This window comes from Lolium rigidum, chromosome 2 (genome assembly GCF_022539505.1).
Source record: "Lolium rigidum isolate FL_2022 chromosome 2, APGP_CSIRO_Lrig_0.1, whole genome shotgun sequence".
In the NCBI taxonomy this organism is placed as follows: domain Eukaryota; kingdom Viridiplantae; phylum Streptophyta; class Magnoliopsida; order Poales; family Poaceae; genus Lolium; species Lolium rigidum.
The window spans coordinates 135,302,600-135,321,425 of NC_061509.1; the positions used below are offsets into that span (position 1 = coordinate 135,302,600).

Genomic DNA, 18,826 nt, shown 5'->3' on the forward strand with positions numbered 1-18,826 from the left:
AGCAAGTTAATAAGGTATGTCGTATAGTGGAGTGAAACCACACGAAGGTACCCCTTAATTAAATACTAGAGATGGCAATGCATCCGCTCTACGGAATTAAAAGTCCAACGTTCACATTTTCCTTTTATTTATACCAATTGAGTATATTAAAATTCAATGAGTATTAAAATCTTTCTTAACCAGTGGTAGGCACGTAGATCTCTACCCCAGAAGATATCATTGATGATTCATCTGCAGTGACGAATGCAGGAAGACCCGAAGAGAGTCGCATTAAGGTGTAGTTGTAGGTGATATATGTACGACCAGCAAATGCGGGGCGGACGCTATTGATGCACCCGAACAAAATAAATCAAGCGAGGGGCAAGTTAATAAGGCGTGTAGTATGTATGTACTGGAGTGAAGCCACAAAGCACAAAGGTACCTCCCTTAATGAAATCCTACGGTTGGCGATGCGTTGGCTCCGCAGAATTAAACTAACGTTCACATTTTCCTTTTATTTATGCCAATTGAGTAGTATTAAAATTCAATGAGTATTAAAATCTATCTTAACAACTGGTATCTCTACCCGAGAAGATATCATCCATGATCCATCTACAGTGACGCATGTGGAAGACCCGGAAAGAGTCGCATGCAGGTATAGTTGCAGGTGATGTGTATGACGAGGAGATGTGGCGCCGACGCCATTGATGCACTCGGACAAAATAAACCGAGCCAGGAGCAAGTTAATAACGTGGGTCGTATACTCGTATGTATGCAGTGGAGTGAAGCGGCGAGGTACCTCGCTTGATGAAAGGTACTTGGCGCCATTAATACTTCCGGTTACCCGTCCCATCCCGTCCCGCTCCTCCTCCGCTATTAGTACCACTCGAGCTCGAGTACACTGCCTCGTGCAGTCCTGCTGCTTTCACTTCCACAGTTCCACTAAATACCTGGCCGGCCGATCGGTCGAACGAGCGAGCAGCCTAGACATCCCCCACCCCGCAGCAGGATACGTCATGGACGCGAGGGCAGAGTCGTCCGGCGACGATGCGGTCCCGGAGGTGCCGGAGCAGTCCGTCGTCCTCATCTCCGCCGGCGCCAGCCACTCCGTCGCACTGCTCTGTAAGCCTCACCCAGCCACCCCTTGTGCACCCCTGCGCACCGTGTCTCTGGTTGGTCTGATGGAGCTGTGATTGCAGCGGGAAAGATGGTTTGCTCGTGGGGCCGGGGCGAGGACGGGCAGCTGGGCCACGGCGACGCCGAGGACCGGCCGGTGCCAACGGTGCTGACCGCCTTCGACGTGCCCGGCATTTCCTCCGTCATCTGCGGCGCCGACCACACCACCGCCTACTCCGAGGACGAGATGCAGCTCTTCAGCTGGGGATGGTATGAACGCCGCCCACGCCACCGCCGCCATGCATCACTTGTAGTAGTACCGTACTTGACCAGGTCGCGTGTGCAGGGGAGACTTCGGGAGGCTGGGGCATGGCAACTCCACCGACGTGTTCAACCCGCTGCCGATCCAGGCGCTGCAGGGGATCAAGATCAAGCAGATCGCCTGCGGTGACAGCCACTGCCTCGCAGTCACCGTCAACGGGCAAGTGCATAGGTAGGTGCCCTTAAATATAGTTATCCTCGAACGGAATCAAATTCAAATCCCAACCATCGGAGAAGTGCCATCCACCGGCATGCAGTACCAGCTTGCTGATGCTTAATTTGTTTCAGCTGGGGACGCAATCAGAACGGGCAACTTGGCCTTGGCAACAACGAAGACTCTCTACTCCCGCAAAAGGTTCAAGCTTTTGAGGTATTGAATCGAATATCTTATCTTGGGCTGTTGCCTGTTGGAGTTGAATTTCATTTCACAAAGCAATGGATGTGTCTGAGGCCACTGAGGCATTGACTGACGGTACTGAATCTGTTCAGGGTGTCCGCATAAGTATGATCGCCGCTGGCGCTGAGCACACCGTGGCGGTAACAGAAGATGGGGATCTTTACGGATGGGGCTGGGGTCGCTATGGCAACTTAGGTCTCGGCGATCGTGACGACCGCTTTGTCCCGGAAAAAGTTTCTCCCGTAGAGGTGGTTAATCTTGGCTTTTAGAGTGCAGGAAGTTTCTCCGAATACTGTAGGCATTGAGCTGTTTCCTGTAAAAGCATTCTGAAGAATTCCCATAAAACTCTTTCCTTAATTTTACAGGGAGAAAAGATGGCGCTTGTTGCATGCGGGTGGCGCCACTCGGTTGCTGTGTCCTCCTCTGGTGGCCTCTACACTTACGGCTGGAGCAAGTATGGCCAGCTAGGGCATGGCGATTTCCAAGACCACCTAGTTCCACACAAGGTGGAAGCCCTGAAAGACAGTTCCATTTCTCAGGTACTAATGCAGAATACTGAAACATTCTATAATACCGTTACATACAGCCCACTTATTCGAACTTGGGATTCAAAGGATGAAAGGATTCAGGTGGTTTCATAGCTTTGTAAGGAGGATTCATGTACAGATGATCTGGTGGTGCAGGTTGCAGGTGGGTGGAGGCATACCATGGCAGTCACTGAAGATGGGAAACTTTACGGATGGGGGTGGAACAAGGTAATAGTCACATAGTCCATTTTTTCTTCTCGTCGGCCTGTCTGCTCCAGAGTCCAGACTAACTCTAGCATATAAGTTCTCTTCCACGAACATCAAATTCATGAGATCATTAAGTATGGTGTTCACCATTCTGTTCTGTGAGCATGCTCTGTCATGCATAATGTGACTCACAAAACAGAGAGAAAATGAAAGTAGACGACTTAAGTTTCTGCTCGAACATGCGTCCTTAAAATTTCACCTCCACCATAAATAAAGATCTCTAATTGACACTTCATCTGTTGTTCTCTTGTCTCACTCTACCTTTTATGTGCCTCATCATAACCTACCGAGTACCGACCACTTTAGCCTCCAACCAAACACTACTACAGTACTACCAACACACTGAAGCCTGAGCGTTATGTTATGGCATGTCACTACCAATAGCCTGTATCCAATCAATTATGTGATCAGGGTCTTTTTCGGATACTTGTTAAGCTCTAAAAAATATATATTCAGTGAAACAATAAGTGAGAAAGGCTGTGGCACCTGAACTCCAGTGAACTTGGTTTTTGAAATGTTTGAAAACAATAGTTTGAAGTTTCTGTTAAAAGATATTCCATCTTGGGCTGCAGAAAAAATGGCTGTATAAAGGAATAAGGTACTCTTATTTTATACCAAAATTTTCTTTTTTGTGTAGCCTAAAATATAACGTATTTTTAATGAAACTTGTTACATACATACTATATGTGTATATGTAGTTGTCTACTTTTTTTCGTTATGTAACGTATTTTTAATGAAGCTTGTCACATACATAGTATATGCATGTGTATATGTAGTTGTCTACTTTTTTTTGTTATATTTTGATTCACAGAAATAATGTTTTCCAATTTTTTTTTAAAAACAAGAGCACTGGTGCTCATGTGCAACTATCTGTTTTCAAAAATAAGTTTTCTATATCTTTCGTCACATTTTCTGATCATGATTCGTACTTTCAATATGTAGTTTGGCCAGGTTGGTGTTGCCGATAATGAAGATCATTGTTCCCCCGTAAAGGTGAATTTTCCTGATGAACAGGTGCGTCACATTCTCAGAAGAGTATTCTTGTACAGCCTTTTACTCAGTAAATTAACTGAATGATGACTTGTTACTGAAATTTATATAATCTATTAAATTGATTCATGTGACGATGTATTCACGCATTTGGTGCTATGATATAGTTTTTGATCTTCAGTCTCATTTGTTACTGGTACAACTACAATTGCAGAAAATTTCACAGGTAGCCTGTGGATGGAGGCATACTCTTGCTCTGACAGAAAACAAGAATGTTTTCTCATGGGGAAGGGGTACCAGTGGGCAGCTTGGTCACGGCGAAATAGTCGATAGGTAGTTCAGCTAAGATGTGTAAACATTTATCAAGTGCCAAGCGTTTCTTCTTCTGATAATGTACTGAATCGGGAAAACGATTGCATCCCATGTAGGAACATACCCAAGATGATTGATGCACTAAGCCTGGATGGATATGCCTGCAAGCAGCTGGAGGCATCAAATGCTGCTCCAATGACAGGTTTGCATTTACATTAAGCTCTCCTGGCATGTCTCTGCACATGCATTTCCATATGTTTCAGGACCGACAATTTACGGCATATCTTGATATTTTCAGCTGAACCCTGGGTCACACCATCGGCGCGATATGCTATCGTCCCCGACGAGAATGTGAGCTCATGTGTTCCAGAATAATATGCTCCCTATAAATTTAGAATATATCATGTGGATCATTTGGTAGGATTATCACTGATACGCCACTTCACATATTCCTTTTCTAGGTTTGTAAATCTGGCAATGGAACCGACACACATGTGCCGCACAGCGATGCCAAGAGGATGCGCGTCTGAGCATATGTTCTGCTGCCACCGTCCTTGACCATCTAGTAGTATGCAATAAGCTAGCTTGGGCAACTTTCTCCTTCACCATCTAGTATACATGCTGTCCAGTTTTAGTCCATTGCTTTCTTCCTAAAGTAATGATGTTTGCTTGCAACTTACTAGTAGTATTAGCACCATGGCGAAAATAATAAATGTATCCTTAATCGAACCCTTTCAGGGTATGAGTCATATCAGGTGGCTTTGTTGTCCTGTTGAAAGCTATTATATCATATATGGCTGCTTGCGTTACTGGCAATTTAGCTTATTTATGTAAGCATGATGGTTGCCATATGTTCAAATTGATATTTTAATTAATGGGAAATTTTCCTTTAAGTTGAAATATCTGGTAAGGAATTGAGTTAGTAGACCCGCAGAGTTTCACCATGTGTACAAACCATAAAGGAACTTAGGTAAAGATAATGCATACGTTCTTGTCAATATATACACAATGCCTGACAATGCACACAAATAGAAGTCCACAGAGTTCTTATAACAGAAAGCAAACATCATCACCAGTCCAAAATTCAAAACTCCTAAATTTGCAATGTAAGGCTCTCAGCAGGAATTTCGTAGGAAACCCCGAATCCAAGGAGACTGGATGTTCCTTTTTCCTGCGAAATTCCCGTGTTCCAAACATTGCCTTTACACTCTTACTATGTAAGCTACTGCAGGATGCAGCTTATGAACCATAAGACATTCTTCAAAACATAAACATATACGGAGTAGAAAAAACTTAATTATAAGGATAAAGCACATGTATATATGAATTAATGGTCCATTGAATTGATCACCTGGACTTGCCTTTCTTGGAGAAGATGCCTCGGACTAGTGATACCGCAATCTTCCTCTGCTTCTTGGGCTGTTTCTTCTTGGCCTTCTTGTCGCTCTTCACCTTTCTGAAGTCATCCTCGATCATCCTGATGGACAGCGCCTCCGAGAGGCTCGGCAGGTAGTCGAGGCTGGCCATCCACTCCTCGGCCCGGGTGTCGTCGACCCACAGATCGCTGCGTACCCTGCCATCGCCGTATTCCTCCTCCGCCCCGACCATCGCCGATCTGTCAACCACGGCGAGCTCCTTCCCTTTGTTGAGGCCGACGGAGAAGATCCCCAGGCTGTTTGCGAGCTGGACGCTGACGCTGGACACGGCCATTTCCATCTGCGACTGCCTTTGCTTGAGCTCCACCAGCTCGCTCCTGGCCTCCGCAAGCTCTGCCTCCAGCTTCTTCAGGCAGCCCAGCAACGCGGGAGAAGCCGCTGGAGGCACGCTGAACTTGGAGCTGGATGCGCTGCTGCCACGTGAGCTTCCGCCATCGCGACCGCCCGGGGCGCGCCGCTCGCCGCCGAAGACCCCGACAGCCTCCCTGACCGACTGGAACGGACGGGAGGTGTCGATCTCCGCGCGTCCCGTGCTAGCGACGATCTCCATGAGTGAAGGAGAGGGTGATGGACTGAGCGAGAATGTGATGGGGGCATGGTGAAGTAGACGTGTGTGCCCACGTTCTTGTTCTTGTCTTTGCTTCTACTTCAGAGTTCAGAACACCAACCGGCCGGCCGGAGTAACACAGGCCTTGTGTCGAGGTCAAGTAAAACAGACCGGTACAAGGGAAGAAAGGGGACGTGTGACCAAAGGCAGGACAAGTGGTGTGGTGGTCTGGCTGAGGCTTACCATACAAGTGCAGGAGCAGACTGCGGACGTTGTGCACCAGGGAAGGCACACCCGATGTGCAGAACCACGCACACATCAGAAGTACATGTGTACAAGAGAACTGTACAGAGAAAGAAAAAACTAAGCTGAAAGCTTCAAATGAAGCCAGCAAGCCCTGAAGAGACTTTCCTTTTTTTTAAACAAAGAGGTGCATTTTATTTAGAGTTCAGCAGATTACATCACTCAAAACTAAAGGAGGTGGAACACCAAACCCAGCTGAAAATTCTACTCCCTCTGTTTTTTTTTGAAGGAATCACAGTATATATTAAGCAGACAGGCCGCCTCATTAAAAACCTCCCAGCCCCCTTCGGTACCCTACATAGAGAATCACTTGCACCAGACTTCCCTAAGGAAGCAAGGCTATGAGCTGCAGCATTGCCTAAACGACCTACTTTCACTACTGCTGTAGACCCTCAGAATATCCTGAGCCTGCATATATAGGTTCCAGCATTCAGATCTATCCCTCTCACTTGCATTCAAAACCTGGACGGCTCGGAGGCAGTCAGTCTCCAGAATACATTGCCCCGCAAAGTGTTGGATTAGGTGACCCAGGCCCTCGAGACAAGCTAGGACCTCAGCCTCCTCCGCACTAACACAGGAAGCTATATATTTCCATTCAGTTCGTAGAACTCGGCCCTGGGAATCTCTTGCAATGATACCAATCCCAGTCCGCTTTGAAGTCGGATTCCAGCCCGCATCAACATTCACCTTGACCTGTCCTTCTTCTGGTGGTAGCCACTCGGAAGCAGCCCGCCCCTCAGTTCGTGGTTCGGACGTCTCCGCACTCGACTTCCCCTTCAGGTCGAAAGAGCTCACCGGGGTATAAGCATACAATCGGAAGGAGTCGATATAGCTGCGAAGGTACGGGACAAAGGCGGCCACTGATGCTTTGCCGTCTCCATGCACTAAATTGTTCCGATGATGCCAGACCCTCCAGAGGAGAAAGATCACAGAATCTCTATTCCTTGCCGGGGTCTGATCAAGAAGGCGGAGAATCCACTCCCTACCAGATTGGAGGAAGACTTCCTCACTCGGCATGGGCCAAAACCGGCGCATCTCCTCGCGGAGGACGCGCGCGATAGTGCATGTGACCAGGGCGTGGTGGGTATCCTCGCTGCCCTGCCCACATATAATACAAACCGGATCAACCTTGGACATACGCCGGTGCAGAGCTTCACGGACGGCAAGAGTATTTGTCGCTGTCTTCCAAGCAAATATGCGCATTTTGGGGGGCACGGCGGCCTTCCAGACTAAATCCCAAACCTTTCTATCTCCTCCTGGTTCTGAGCTGGACTGTCCTGAGCTCATTGCTTCGAGAGCCGGCTGCAGCCCTAACTTGTAGGCAGATCTGACAGTGAACAGACCGCTCTTCTCCGGCAACCACGCGACAAAATCCTCTGACACCCGAGCGGAGATTCTAATTGATAGAATTGTAGGCACATCCAAAGGGTGGCACGTCTATCTGACGATTCCTTCATCCCAAGTCCTAGTTGTAGGATCTATTAAATCAGCCACGAACGGCTATCGCCTTAGGTGCATCCAGTCGTGGTAGCCAATTGTCCCTAAAAAGGCGAACACTAGTCCCAGACCCAATTCTCCAAATGATCCCCTTTTTCAGTAATTCCAGGCCGTACATTATCCCTTGCCAAGATGGCGACGTGTTATGTATGAATGTTGTGTCCAAGAGATTAGTTGATGGGTAATAGCGAGCCTTCAGTAGTCGAGCACATAAGCTGTCAGGAAACTGTAATAGCCACCACGTCTGCCTAGCCAGAAGTGATTGATTAAAAAAATTCAGGTCACGGAAGCCCACACCACCCTGGTATTTTGGTCTTGCAAGGCGATCCCAAGACATCCAGTGCAGTTTCTTCCTATTCTCTTCATCCCCACCAGAAATCTCTCACCATTTTAGTCAAATCCTCTAAAAGATCCGCTGGGAACTTAAAAACACTCATAGCATAGGTGGGGAGCGATTGCAGAATCGACTTAATTAAAGTTCCTTTTGTAGCAGAGGACATATACTTCTGAGCCCAATCAGTAGCTCATTTCCTGAATCTTTCCTTTGTAGGTTTGAACTTCCCACTCTTCATGCACCCCTCTGGAATAGGTAGACCTAAATACTTTTCCTCAAAACATGATGTTTCATATTGAAGAATATTCTTTATATCATGTTGTACTTCATCTGAGCAGCCATCGCCATACATGATAGAGCATTTCCCAAGACTAACAAGCTGGCATGTACTCTTCTCATAGTTATTCAAAATGCTTTTCACCACTGAAGCATGTTCCACCGATCCCTGGAAGAACATCAAGCGGTTATCTGCAAACAAAAGGTGGGATATTCCTAGAGCTCTTCTACAGATATGCAATTCCCTTAGTGTTCCTTCTTCAACCTTTCTTTTAATCAAACAAGAAAGACCATCAGCCACAAAGAGAAATAAATAAGGCGACAATGGATCACCTTGGCGTAGCCCGCGAGTAGGAGTGAAGGAATCCAACAGATGACCATTGAAGCGAACCGAATAACGAACAGTGGTTACACACGCCATAATCCACTGTATCCATTGACTATGAAAGCCCAGTTTCGCAAGAACTCCTTCCAAAAATCTCCAATTCACACGGTCATATGCCTTAGCCATATCCAGCTTGTACGCACAATACCTCGATCTCGCCGTGGAGCCGGTCTGAATTGAGTGAATACATTCAAACGCCATCAACGCACTATCAGTTATCGTTCTGCCAGGGATGAAAGCACTCTGTGTCGGTGAGATAATGTCCTGTAGAAGCGGTCGTAGTCTGTTCACCAAGCACTTAGACACCACTTTATAAATAACATTACATAAACTGATAGGCCGAAAATCCTTTAGAGCCTCAGGTTCATTTGTCTTCGGGATAAGGACGATTGCCGTGTCATTCACCTCATCCGGCATGACCCCATCCAAGAAGAACCGCTGCACTGCTGCCACCACATCCTTTCGAAGTATGTCCCAATTGCGTTGCAAGAAACGTGCTGGAAAGCCGTCTGATCCTGGGGCTTTTAGAGGCCCGATCTGAAATAGGGCGTCGCTTATCTCCTTTTCAGTAAAAGGAGCGCATAGATGCTCATTTGCTGCTTGATCAATACACTCCTCTATATGGTCTATGATAATACGCGGCTGAATGTCTTCATCACGTGTAAATAGCACCTGAAAAAGGTCTTTGGCAAGGTTCTCCATCTCAGCTGGGTCAGACGTCCAGGAGCCATCTTCTCTCTTCAACCTTCGAATACTATTTTTCTTTTGGTGTCCAGAGGCTTTGCGGTGGAAAAATTTCGTGTTGCGGTCCCCTTCTCGCAGCCAGGCAATCCGAGACCTCTGCATCCACTGTATTTCCTCTCTGTACAGCATTTCGTCCATCTCTCGCAGTAGCCTATGCCGCTCCTCTATGCTAGCTGGGTCGGATTTCTGATTTGTTTCCTCCACTGCTTTCCGAAGACGATCAAGTTCCTTCGGGACTGATTTAAAATATTTCTTTTTCCAACCATATAGGCTGCTCATAATATCTCTGAGGGAAGCATTCACATCACCAAGGTCATTGCATGCCACCCTTCTGGACCACGCATCCTCTACAGCTAGAGGGAGCAACGGCTCCCTCTCCCATGCAATCTCGTATCTTCTTATAGGCCTCCCAATTCTGCAGCTTTGGATCTGCTCCGCTTCCAGAAGGAGTGGGCAGTGATCCGATCTCGACGAGGTCAAGTGGCGTAGTCGAAACTCAGAAAAACGAGACGACCACGCGGGCGAATCTACCGCTCTGTCCAGCCTTACTCTCACATTCCTGGTTCCCTTCTGTTTATTATCAAACGTCCACGGAGCGCCTACAAAACCCATATCATGCAAGTCACAATGTGATAGCGCATCTCTGAAATCAGCCATCAACCTTTCCGAGCGTTTAGTCATCGAGAAGTGTTCCTCTTGCCACATAGCTTCATTAAAATCTCCCATCATTAGCCAAGGTTCGGAAGAGCGAGGCTTTAGATCATGCATCAGTGTCCATATAAGATGACGGTCTTGAGGTTTAGGTTCACCGTATACAAAGGTCCCTCTCCACTTACAATCATAGGGGCCTCCACTAACATGCACGTCGATGTGCCTTCTGCTGAAAAGAGAGGAGGTCAACTGTAATACCCTCCTGCCAGTATAGAGCTAGGCCACCTCCTTTTCCAACGCCTTTAACATGGAAGCATCCACTCATACCAATTCTGAACCGCAAATTCTTTACTCGCTCCTCACTTTGCCTAGTCTCACAGAGGAAGACTAGGCAGGGCATGTATGACTGCACTAAGCAATCAAGCTCTCAAACTGTCCCCGGCGGCCCCGCCCCGCGACAGTTCCAGCCTAGTAGACTCATTGGGCCCGGCGGTCCTCCTCGCTGGAGGCCGCCGATGATGCCATAGTATTTTTAGAGCCACCTGTTTTCCTGATCTTTGTTCGGTCCCGAGGGTCTACATATGCTGGGGGCGGTGGAGGTATTTCTTCCTCATCCGCCATTGCTAATCTCTGTACCATCTTCATTAGACTTTTGTCCATCAAAGTTCAGATTGCGCCTTGCGCCCGCTCTATATCAGATTTATCCTTTTCTTTGGCTAGAGTCTTCAGCGGACTAGTAACAGTTTCGCCTTCTTCCTCAGCAGCATCCAAGTCCGCCTCCTGGGATGACCGTTTCCTGGACTGAAAGACGGTATTACCCCGGCCGGGTCTGTTCCCCCTTCCGCGCTCACGCGTGGTGAATCTCCTAGGCTCCTGAGTTTGCACTGAGGAACGACGGGTAGCAAGTAACCAAGAGCCGTATTGTAGGTCCTTCTCCTCCCAAACTCCATCGCCACACTCCTCATGATCATGCCCAATCAGCCCGCAATGCCGACAGAAGAAGGGGAGTTTTTCATACTTAACTTGTAACATCTTCCTGCCTTTCCCCTCGATGTTCAGAGAAACAAAACGTGTAAGGGGATTACCAACCTCGATCAAGACCCTTAGTCGAACATAATTTCCTTCAAAGAAGAGCTTTGGCGACATCTGCACCTCTCTAGTCTTCCCAATCCTCCGAGCCAGATTATCCACGATCCCTATCTTCGTATATAGTTCAGGTATGCCATGGATTTGAGCCCACATATACAAACCTCCAAATTGCACTTGCTCAGGATCAACACAGCCATCATAATCTTCGATCAAAACCGCCCAGCCTCTGAAAGTCCAAGGACCCTGCTGGACGACCTTCTTCCAATCGCCTAGGAAGAACATCTGAAAGATAAACAAGTTTTCTCCCGCCTCTCTACATGCTGGATCTCTGGATAGGTTCCAAATTGCTCGCATCTTAGCAAACAGAGCATCGGCGCTGAAACTGCGTTTTGTATGCACCTTTGCAATCGCCATCCACCGAGCTTCTTTCTTGAATTCCTTCACTTGATCAGCACCAATCGTCACATCCTCCAATTCATCGTCACGAAGCACCAAGTGCTTGAGCATATCATCGATCGCCTTCTCCTTCCCTGTAGAAGATGACGCCGAGCCCGCCTCCGCCATCGCGTCCAAAACCCGCAGCCTCGCCGCCAAAACCCTAGCAGAGCGGAGCGGCCTGGGGCTCGGGATCAGGAGAGGCGCGTCCCCGGGAGGACTGCGCTGCGCGAGGGCGGTTGCGGTGGAAACCAATCTCACGGGGCGTAGATCGCCGCCGGAGCCTGAAAACCCTAAACGAGAGGGTACGTGTCCACTGAGGATGTCATCACTGTTTACTCCCTCTGTTCTATAAATCTTATTGTGATTGTAATTCAAATTTGAACTACAATCATGACAAGAATTATGAAATGGAGGAAAAAATCGAATCATAGCTAGGTCTATGTAATTGTAGATTATGCGATCTAACCCTAGATAGTGAGATGAACACAACACAAGGACACAAGTGTTTGCGCTGCGTGCAAAATCTGCAGCCTTTTCTGTTTCTGTTACTGTACTTATTCAACAGTTACAAATGGTGCGGCTAACTGACAGCCGACAAACCTGGAACGTCGAGCACTTACTGAACGTGCCATCCCATGATCGGCTCAACATTCTGGTTGACCTAAAAACCAGGAAAGAAAAGGTCTAAGCCCTATCTAGTTTTCTCGATGATCACAGGCGATACACACGAGGTTATTACAAACTGAAAACGTTAACTGAAGAAACTACAAGCTTACATCTTCAGATATCAACATTTCACCCCCTTAAGCTTGAGGTTTCCTTCTGAATCTCCACCACGCCGAGCTTCTGTCTCAATTCAATGAACCTGACTTTGCCCAGCGCTTTGGTTAGAATATCTGCCAGCTTCCCATTAGTTTCGATGTGCTCGATGTCAAGCAAATTCTTCTCGTAGCACTCTCGGATGTGATGGAACCTAGTGTCTATGTGCTTGCTTCGATCATGATGGACCGGGTTCTTGCAGAGTGCTATAGCTTATTTGTTATCCACCCAAAGCATGAACTTGGCAGGTGGTTTTCCCAGTAGGACACCGATAAGACGGCTCAGCCATAGTCCCTGACACACTGCAGCAGATGCAGCCATATATTCCGCCTCACACGAAGAGATTGCAGTGGATTTCTGCTTCTGTGAGGTTCAAGTGATGATGCTGTCACCAAGGAAGAAAGTCACCCCAGAGGTGCTCTTGCGATCGTCAAGATCACCAGCGTGATCGATGTCACTGAACCTGTCAGTTTCAGCTCGCTGTTTCCTCTCTTATAACTGCATCCATGTCCAAGTGTACCACTGACATACCGAATTATTTGCTTCACAGCTGCCCAGTGATATGTACGTGGTGCTTCCATGAATCGGCTGACAATGCCAACTGAGTGTGCCAAATCGGGTCGTGTGTTCACCAGATAGCGCATGCACCCAATGATCCCTCTGTATTCAGTAGGATCCACTGGCTTGCCTCCTTCCATCTTATTCAGCTTGAGCCGATTCTGTTAGATGTATATATCTGTCTATTGTAATTTCCCCATATGTTAGGGGGCTTTCTGCATATGAGCACCTGTACATGTACTATATATTGTGGCCTTTGGCCCCCTGATAATACAACACGCATATTCCTCTAACATGGTATCGGAAGCAAAGTTGATCCTCTAATTCCCGGCCGACGTTTCTTGTTCCGTCGCCCGTCCGGTCCCCCGTTCTCGATCTGGTTGACTTCGTTCCCGGCAGCCGGCTCGATCTTCTCACGCCCGCCGGAAATCCTCCTTCGTCCGGGCTGCTCTCCGCCCGACTCCGTCCCTACTCCGTCCGCCCCGCTCCGTGCGGTCGATCTCCCTGCGGCGCCCGTGGCGTGGTGTCCCGATCCGCCCGCCCGCGGCTGTTCTCCGTCCGCTGCCGTGGTCCGGTCTCCGCGCCGCGTGCTGCTCTCTCCCCGATCGACGCCCCGCCCGCCGATCTCTCCGCGCGCGCGGCACGCACGCACGCCCCTGCTTGATCTCTCGCCGGCCCGCGCCCCTGCTCAATCTCCGCCGCGAGGCCCGCGCTGCTTGGCCGTTCGTCTAGTTTCCCCGGTTTCGTAACATGGTTTAGTTGACTTCCGTCCGAAGGCAAAAAAAAAAAAAAAAAAAAAAAACAAAAAAAAAAAAAAAAAAAAAGAGGTATGTCTTCCGCTGATCCCGCCTCTTCTTTGGGCCCACCTTCGGTACTTGGTATTTGTCCGCTGCTTCCGTGCATGACTGCTAGCTATTCTTCGTCGCCGTTTGCGGCCTCTTCACGCGGCTCTGCCCGCGCTTCACCGACTTCCGTCTACGTCGGCTCGTCGCTCTTCCACCGACTTTCGCGGCCTCTTCCGCGGCTTTGGCCGTGCTTCGCCGATTTTGTCTCCCTCGGCCTGCCGCTCTACATCGACTTTTGTGGCCTCTTCATGCGGCTCTACCCGCGCTTCGCCGACTTCGTCTATGTCGGCCTGCCGCTCTACATCGACTTTCGCGGCCTCTTCCCGCGGTTATGGCCGCGCTTCGTCGACTCCGTCTGCGTCGGCATGCCGCTCTACATCGGCTTTCGTGGCCCCTTCACGTGGTTATGACCGCGCTTTGCCGACTCTTTCTTCATCGGCGTGTTGCTCTCCGTCGCCCCCTTTGGTGGCCTCTGTGCGTGTCGGTGATAGCTCCTCGTCGGCACCTGATTGTACGTCGAGTGCTATTCGGATGCTACATGGGCGAGTGACCCTACGGATCGTCGTTCGCTTTCTGCTTACTGTGTGTTTCTTGGTGGTTCGCTTGTTGCTTGGAAGACGAAGAAACGAAGTCGCGGCTTCCCGTTCGAGTGTTGAGGCTGAGTTGCGGGCTATGGCTTTGTTGATTGCTTTGAGGTGACTTGGTTACGGTGGTTGCTTGCAGATTTTGGGGTCTCGTTACGACACCCACTCCACTTTTGTCCGACGAGTACGAGTGCTATCGGTGTTGCACGTGATCCGGTCAAGCATGAGCTGACCAAGCATATCGGTGTGGATGCTTTTTACACACGTGCCCAGTGTGCAGGATGATGTTGTTGCGGTTCATTATGTGCCTTCAGATTTGCGGTTGGCGGATTTCTTTACGAAGGCACGGACTCGAGCGCAGCATGATTTCTTACTCTCCAAACTCGGTGTTGTGGATCCACCATGAGTTTGAGGGGGTGTTAGATGTATATATCTGTCTATTGTAATTTCCCCATATGTTAGGGGGCTTTCTGCATATGTGCACCTGTACATGTACTATATATTGTGGCCTTTGGCCCCCTGATAATACAACACGCATATTCCTCTAACAGATTCTTCATGGGCGTTTGACAACTGTTGCAGCCTGTCATTCCAGCACGCTCTAGGATTTTCATGGCGTAGCTTCTCTGGTTCAAGGTGATCTTGCCGTTTTTTTGAATGACCTCTATCCCAAGATAGTATGACAGTAAGCCAAGGTCACTCATTTTGAACAGCCTGTGCATTTCCTTCTTGAACTCTTGAATCTCGCTGACGCTAGTGCCGGTGATCAGCAGGTCATCAACATACACTCCTACCAGCAGAAAACCTGCTCTGTCTCCTCGACGATACACTGCATGCTCCACTGGACTGCGGGAGAATCCAAGTTCAGACAGTGAGGAGTCAAGCTTTGCATACCATGCTCTGGGCGCTTGATGTAGGCCATACATCGCCTTGCTGAGCTTGAGGACGTGGAGTGGATGTTGGCTGTCGATGAAACCTGGAGGTTGATGCACATAAACCTCCTCAGTGATGTTGCCATTCAGAAATGCTGACTTCACATCCATGTGATGAACTTGCCACCCTTCATGAGCTGCCAGAGCGAGCAGGGTGCGCACCGTGTCCATCCTTGCGACAGGGGCGAACACCTCATCAAAATCCACCCCCTTGTCGCTGAGCATATCCTTTTGCTACCAACCTGGCCTTGTGCTTGATCACATTTCCGTCTGGGTCCCTTTCAACCTTGAACACCCACTTCAAACCGATGGCACGGTGACCACCTGGCAGAGCAGTGAGCTGCCAAGTCTGATTTTCGACGATGGACTGCAACTCATCCTTCATCGCCTGTCGCCATGCATCATCAGCCAGCGCTTCTTCCACAGTGGCTGGTTCCTCAGCTGCAAGCAGACAACGAGTGCCATCGTCTCCTTCCTCAGCTGGCTCAGTGGTGTCGTAGATGCTGCTGACCCGACGGTAGCAGAGCTGGCCTATTCCATCATCCTCGGCATCGAGGTTGTTGTCCTGCGACGGAGGAGAGCACCATGTCACAGCAGGTACTGCAGTGCTTGCTGGTTCTGGAGTTTCTTCAGATGGCATGATAGGTGTTGCAGGAGTTGTTGCTCCGGGCGTGGACGAGCTCGGCGTCGCAGGAGTTGCCGATGTTGCAGGCGTGTGCGGCGCAGCGTCCTCGCGCCCATCAGCTGCTCCATTGTGAGCCATGGAACAGCCATCGTCAGTGATGGTTTGTCCTGGGTCAGTAGCGTAGACCACCGTGATCGTGCTTGACGCTTGAGCAACGGTGCCAGACACCGTCCAGTTCCAGGCACGCCGCTCTTCAAGCACCACGTCTCGCGTGATATGCAGCTTCTTGCTGACGGGATCAAACACCCGATATGCTTTGCTTCCCTCCCCGTATCCAATGAAGACAATAGGCATGGAGCGATCGGAGAGCTTGGTGATACCTGGGACAGTCCTCTTCATGTGTGCCACGCATCCAAACGTGCGGAGGTGGCCGACAGCAGGCGTCATGTTCATCCATGCTTCGTACGGCGCCTGGCCCTTCAGGGATCTCGCCGGCGAGCGGTTCAGCAGGTACACGGCCGTGCGCACGGCCTCGCCCCAGAACTCAGCTGGTACGGTCATGCTCTTGAGCATGCATCACGCCATCTCCGCCACAGTTTGGTTCCGGCGCTCCACCACCCCATTTTGCTGCGGCGAGTATGGTGCGGTGGTGAAGTGTAGGACCCCACCCTCGTCGCAGTAGGCCTTGAACTCCAGGGAGTTGAATTCCCCACCGCGATCAGAATGAAACGCGAGGAGCTTGCACTTCCCTTGAGCCTCTGCACGAGCCCTGATTTTTCTGAAGCGTGCGAATGCATCATCCTTCGTCTGATCACCTCAATCCACATGAACCTGGCGTGATCATCTACGACAAGAAGGAAATACTTGTTACCTCCCACAGTTGTAGGTGTTATTGGTCCACACAGATCAGTATGAACCAACTCCAGGGCATGATCTGCTCGGAAGGTGGTCGACTGCGGGAATGGCGTGCGGTGCTGCTTCCCGAGGGCACATCCATCGCAGAATTCATCGACATGGCTGAGCACCGGCATGCCTCGCACCAGGCCCTTCTTTGACATCCCGCACAGAGCAAGGAAATGAAGGTGCCCGTAGCGTGCGTGCCAGAGCCACGCCGGATCGTCCAGCTGCGTGATCAGGCACGTCGGTGCCATCGGGTTCAAGACAAGCTTGTACAGCATGTTCCTTGTTCTGCACACACGGGAGAGCAGCTGGTGCACCTGGTCGTAGATGCACATGAAGCCGTCCTCAATCGTCGTCTTGCACCCTATCTCGTCGAACTGTTCGAGGGATAGGATGCTGGTGCAGAGCTTCGGTATGAAGTACACGTCGGAGAGGATCCGCTGGTGTCCTGAGGCGCACGTGAAGAGGACGGAGCCCTTTCCCTGCACGCCCACGAGCGATCCGTCGCCGAATCGGACAGTCCCCTGCACCATTTCATCGAGCGTGGCGAAGATGCCGCGGGAGCCAGTCATATGACTGCTTGCCCCGGTGTCGAGGTACCACGCGTCGTCGTTGGTGGCGACGGGGATGACGCACTCCTCGTTCAGGAACACGGCCTGGGGTGCCACTGCGTCGGCACTCACCCCTTGGACGGTTGCCATCAGGAGCGCGGGTGCGTGTCCGTCAAGTGTTGATGCAGGGACAGAAGAACTCACGGTGTGCGGGGCGCACATGTCGACGTCCATCTCGGCGAGGAGAATCGCCGGTGCCTCTTCCTGCACCTCTGCAACATGGGTCTGTGCCTGTCGCTCCTTGTCCCGCCTTCTCCCAGTGGCCGGCCTTGCCACAGTACTTGCAGTTGCCCTTTTGACGCTCGTCGGAGCAGCCGCTATTGTTGCCACTGGCCCTGCCCTTGGGTTTTTGGCGAGGTCTTACCTCCACTCCCACTTCCATGAGCGGCGTTGCTGGTGTTGCCACCACGCTGGCGCTGCCGTGGCGCCCATTCCTCCTCGGTGAGGACAAGTTTTCCTACGCCGTCAGTGGCATCGTCGAGGTTGTAGCCTTCTTCAGCAGTAGTGAACCTCCCTGTGAGATCCTCGACCGTCAGCGTGCGCAGGTCCACGATTTGCTCGATCGCCATCGCCACCATGCGGTACTTACGCGACACAACACGGAGGTACTTGAGCACGGCCTTGTACTCCTCGATGGGGTCGCCGAGTAGTGCCAGGTTGTTGACGATGGCAGTCAGACGAAGCGCGTAGTCCTCGATTGACTCCCCGAATTTGAACCGGAGTTCTTCCCACTCCCGCCGACGCGTCTGCGCCTTAGCCTCCCGGATCGGCTCCGATCCGAGGCGCATGGTTTGGGCAATTATAAGTGCATGTGTGGCGTCGATGGGAGCGGCGCCACACATCCTGCCACGTCGGATCGGCGCACAGCTCAGCGTCGAGGGCGCCACGTCGGCATGGAGAGTGGCGCCGCCGGCACGGGCGCCATACAATGAGGTGTGGCGCCCGCGTGAGGAGCGCCACACAAAAGGGTTAGATGGGTGAAATAGTTTGACCGGAGAGTCAGTCTGTGCTATAGTTGCAACAACGTGTTATTTCTGTGTAAATCGCCCCAATTCACAGTGCAGCCCCAGCAAACGCCTTGCGGTGTGCATGCCGGCCTGTCCGTCTTCCAAAAACAGATCCAATCGACCGGCGAAGCTTCTATGCATGAACGAAGCGGAGCTAGCCCACTCTCACCCTCTCTGCAGGCTGTCGCCGCCAGAGGGACCACACGCCGGCGTCCCCAGATCCTGGCCACCGCTCACGTTGTCACCCCTGGCCGCTAAGCTCCACACCACCTGCGCTCCCTGCGCTTAACCCAAGCTCTCCATACAAATCGCGTTAACACTCGCTTGGGAGTAGCT

The 18,826-nt window shown here is 50.4% G+C and overlaps 1 protein-coding gene across 1 annotated transcript; it reads left to right on the top strand.

Annotated features, from left to right (window-relative positions):
• The first annotated feature begins 995 nt into the window (after positions 1 to 995).
• LOC124687292 (ultraviolet-B receptor UVR8-like) lies at positions 996 to 4,660 on the top strand. Its single transcript, XM_047221083.1, has 12 exons — positions 996 to 1,101; positions 1,179 to 1,365; positions 1,442 to 1,588; positions 1,705 to 1,786; positions 1,906 to 2,061; positions 2,179 to 2,352; positions 2,497 to 2,568; positions 3,550 to 3,621; positions 3,812 to 3,930; positions 4,026 to 4,111; positions 4,208 to 4,260; positions 4,371 to 4,660. Exons 1-12 carry the CDS (start codon positions 996 to 998, stop codon positions 4,437 to 4,439), a joined length of 1,323 nt encoding a protein of 440 aa, XP_047077039.1. The 3' UTR covers positions 4,440 to 4,660.
• Positions 4,661 to 18,826: the final 14,166 nt, after the last annotated feature.

What these genes read in the sequence shown, in the direction of transcription:
- LOC124687292 (XM_047221083.1), top strand. Translation starts at nt 996, where the DNA reads ATGGACGCGAGGGCAGAGTCGTCCGGCGACGATGCGGTCCCGGAGGTG. An exon ending in CCACTCCGTCGCACTGCTCT is followed by an intron (nt 1,102 to 1,178) that starts GTAAGCCTCACC and finishes CTGTGATTGCAG; the next exon opens with CGGGAAAGATGGTTTGCTCG. An exon ending in ACGGATGGGGGTGGAACAAG is followed by an intron (nt 2,569 to 3,549) that starts GTAATAGTCACA and finishes TTCAATATGTAG; the next exon opens with TTTGGCCAGGTTGGTGTTGC.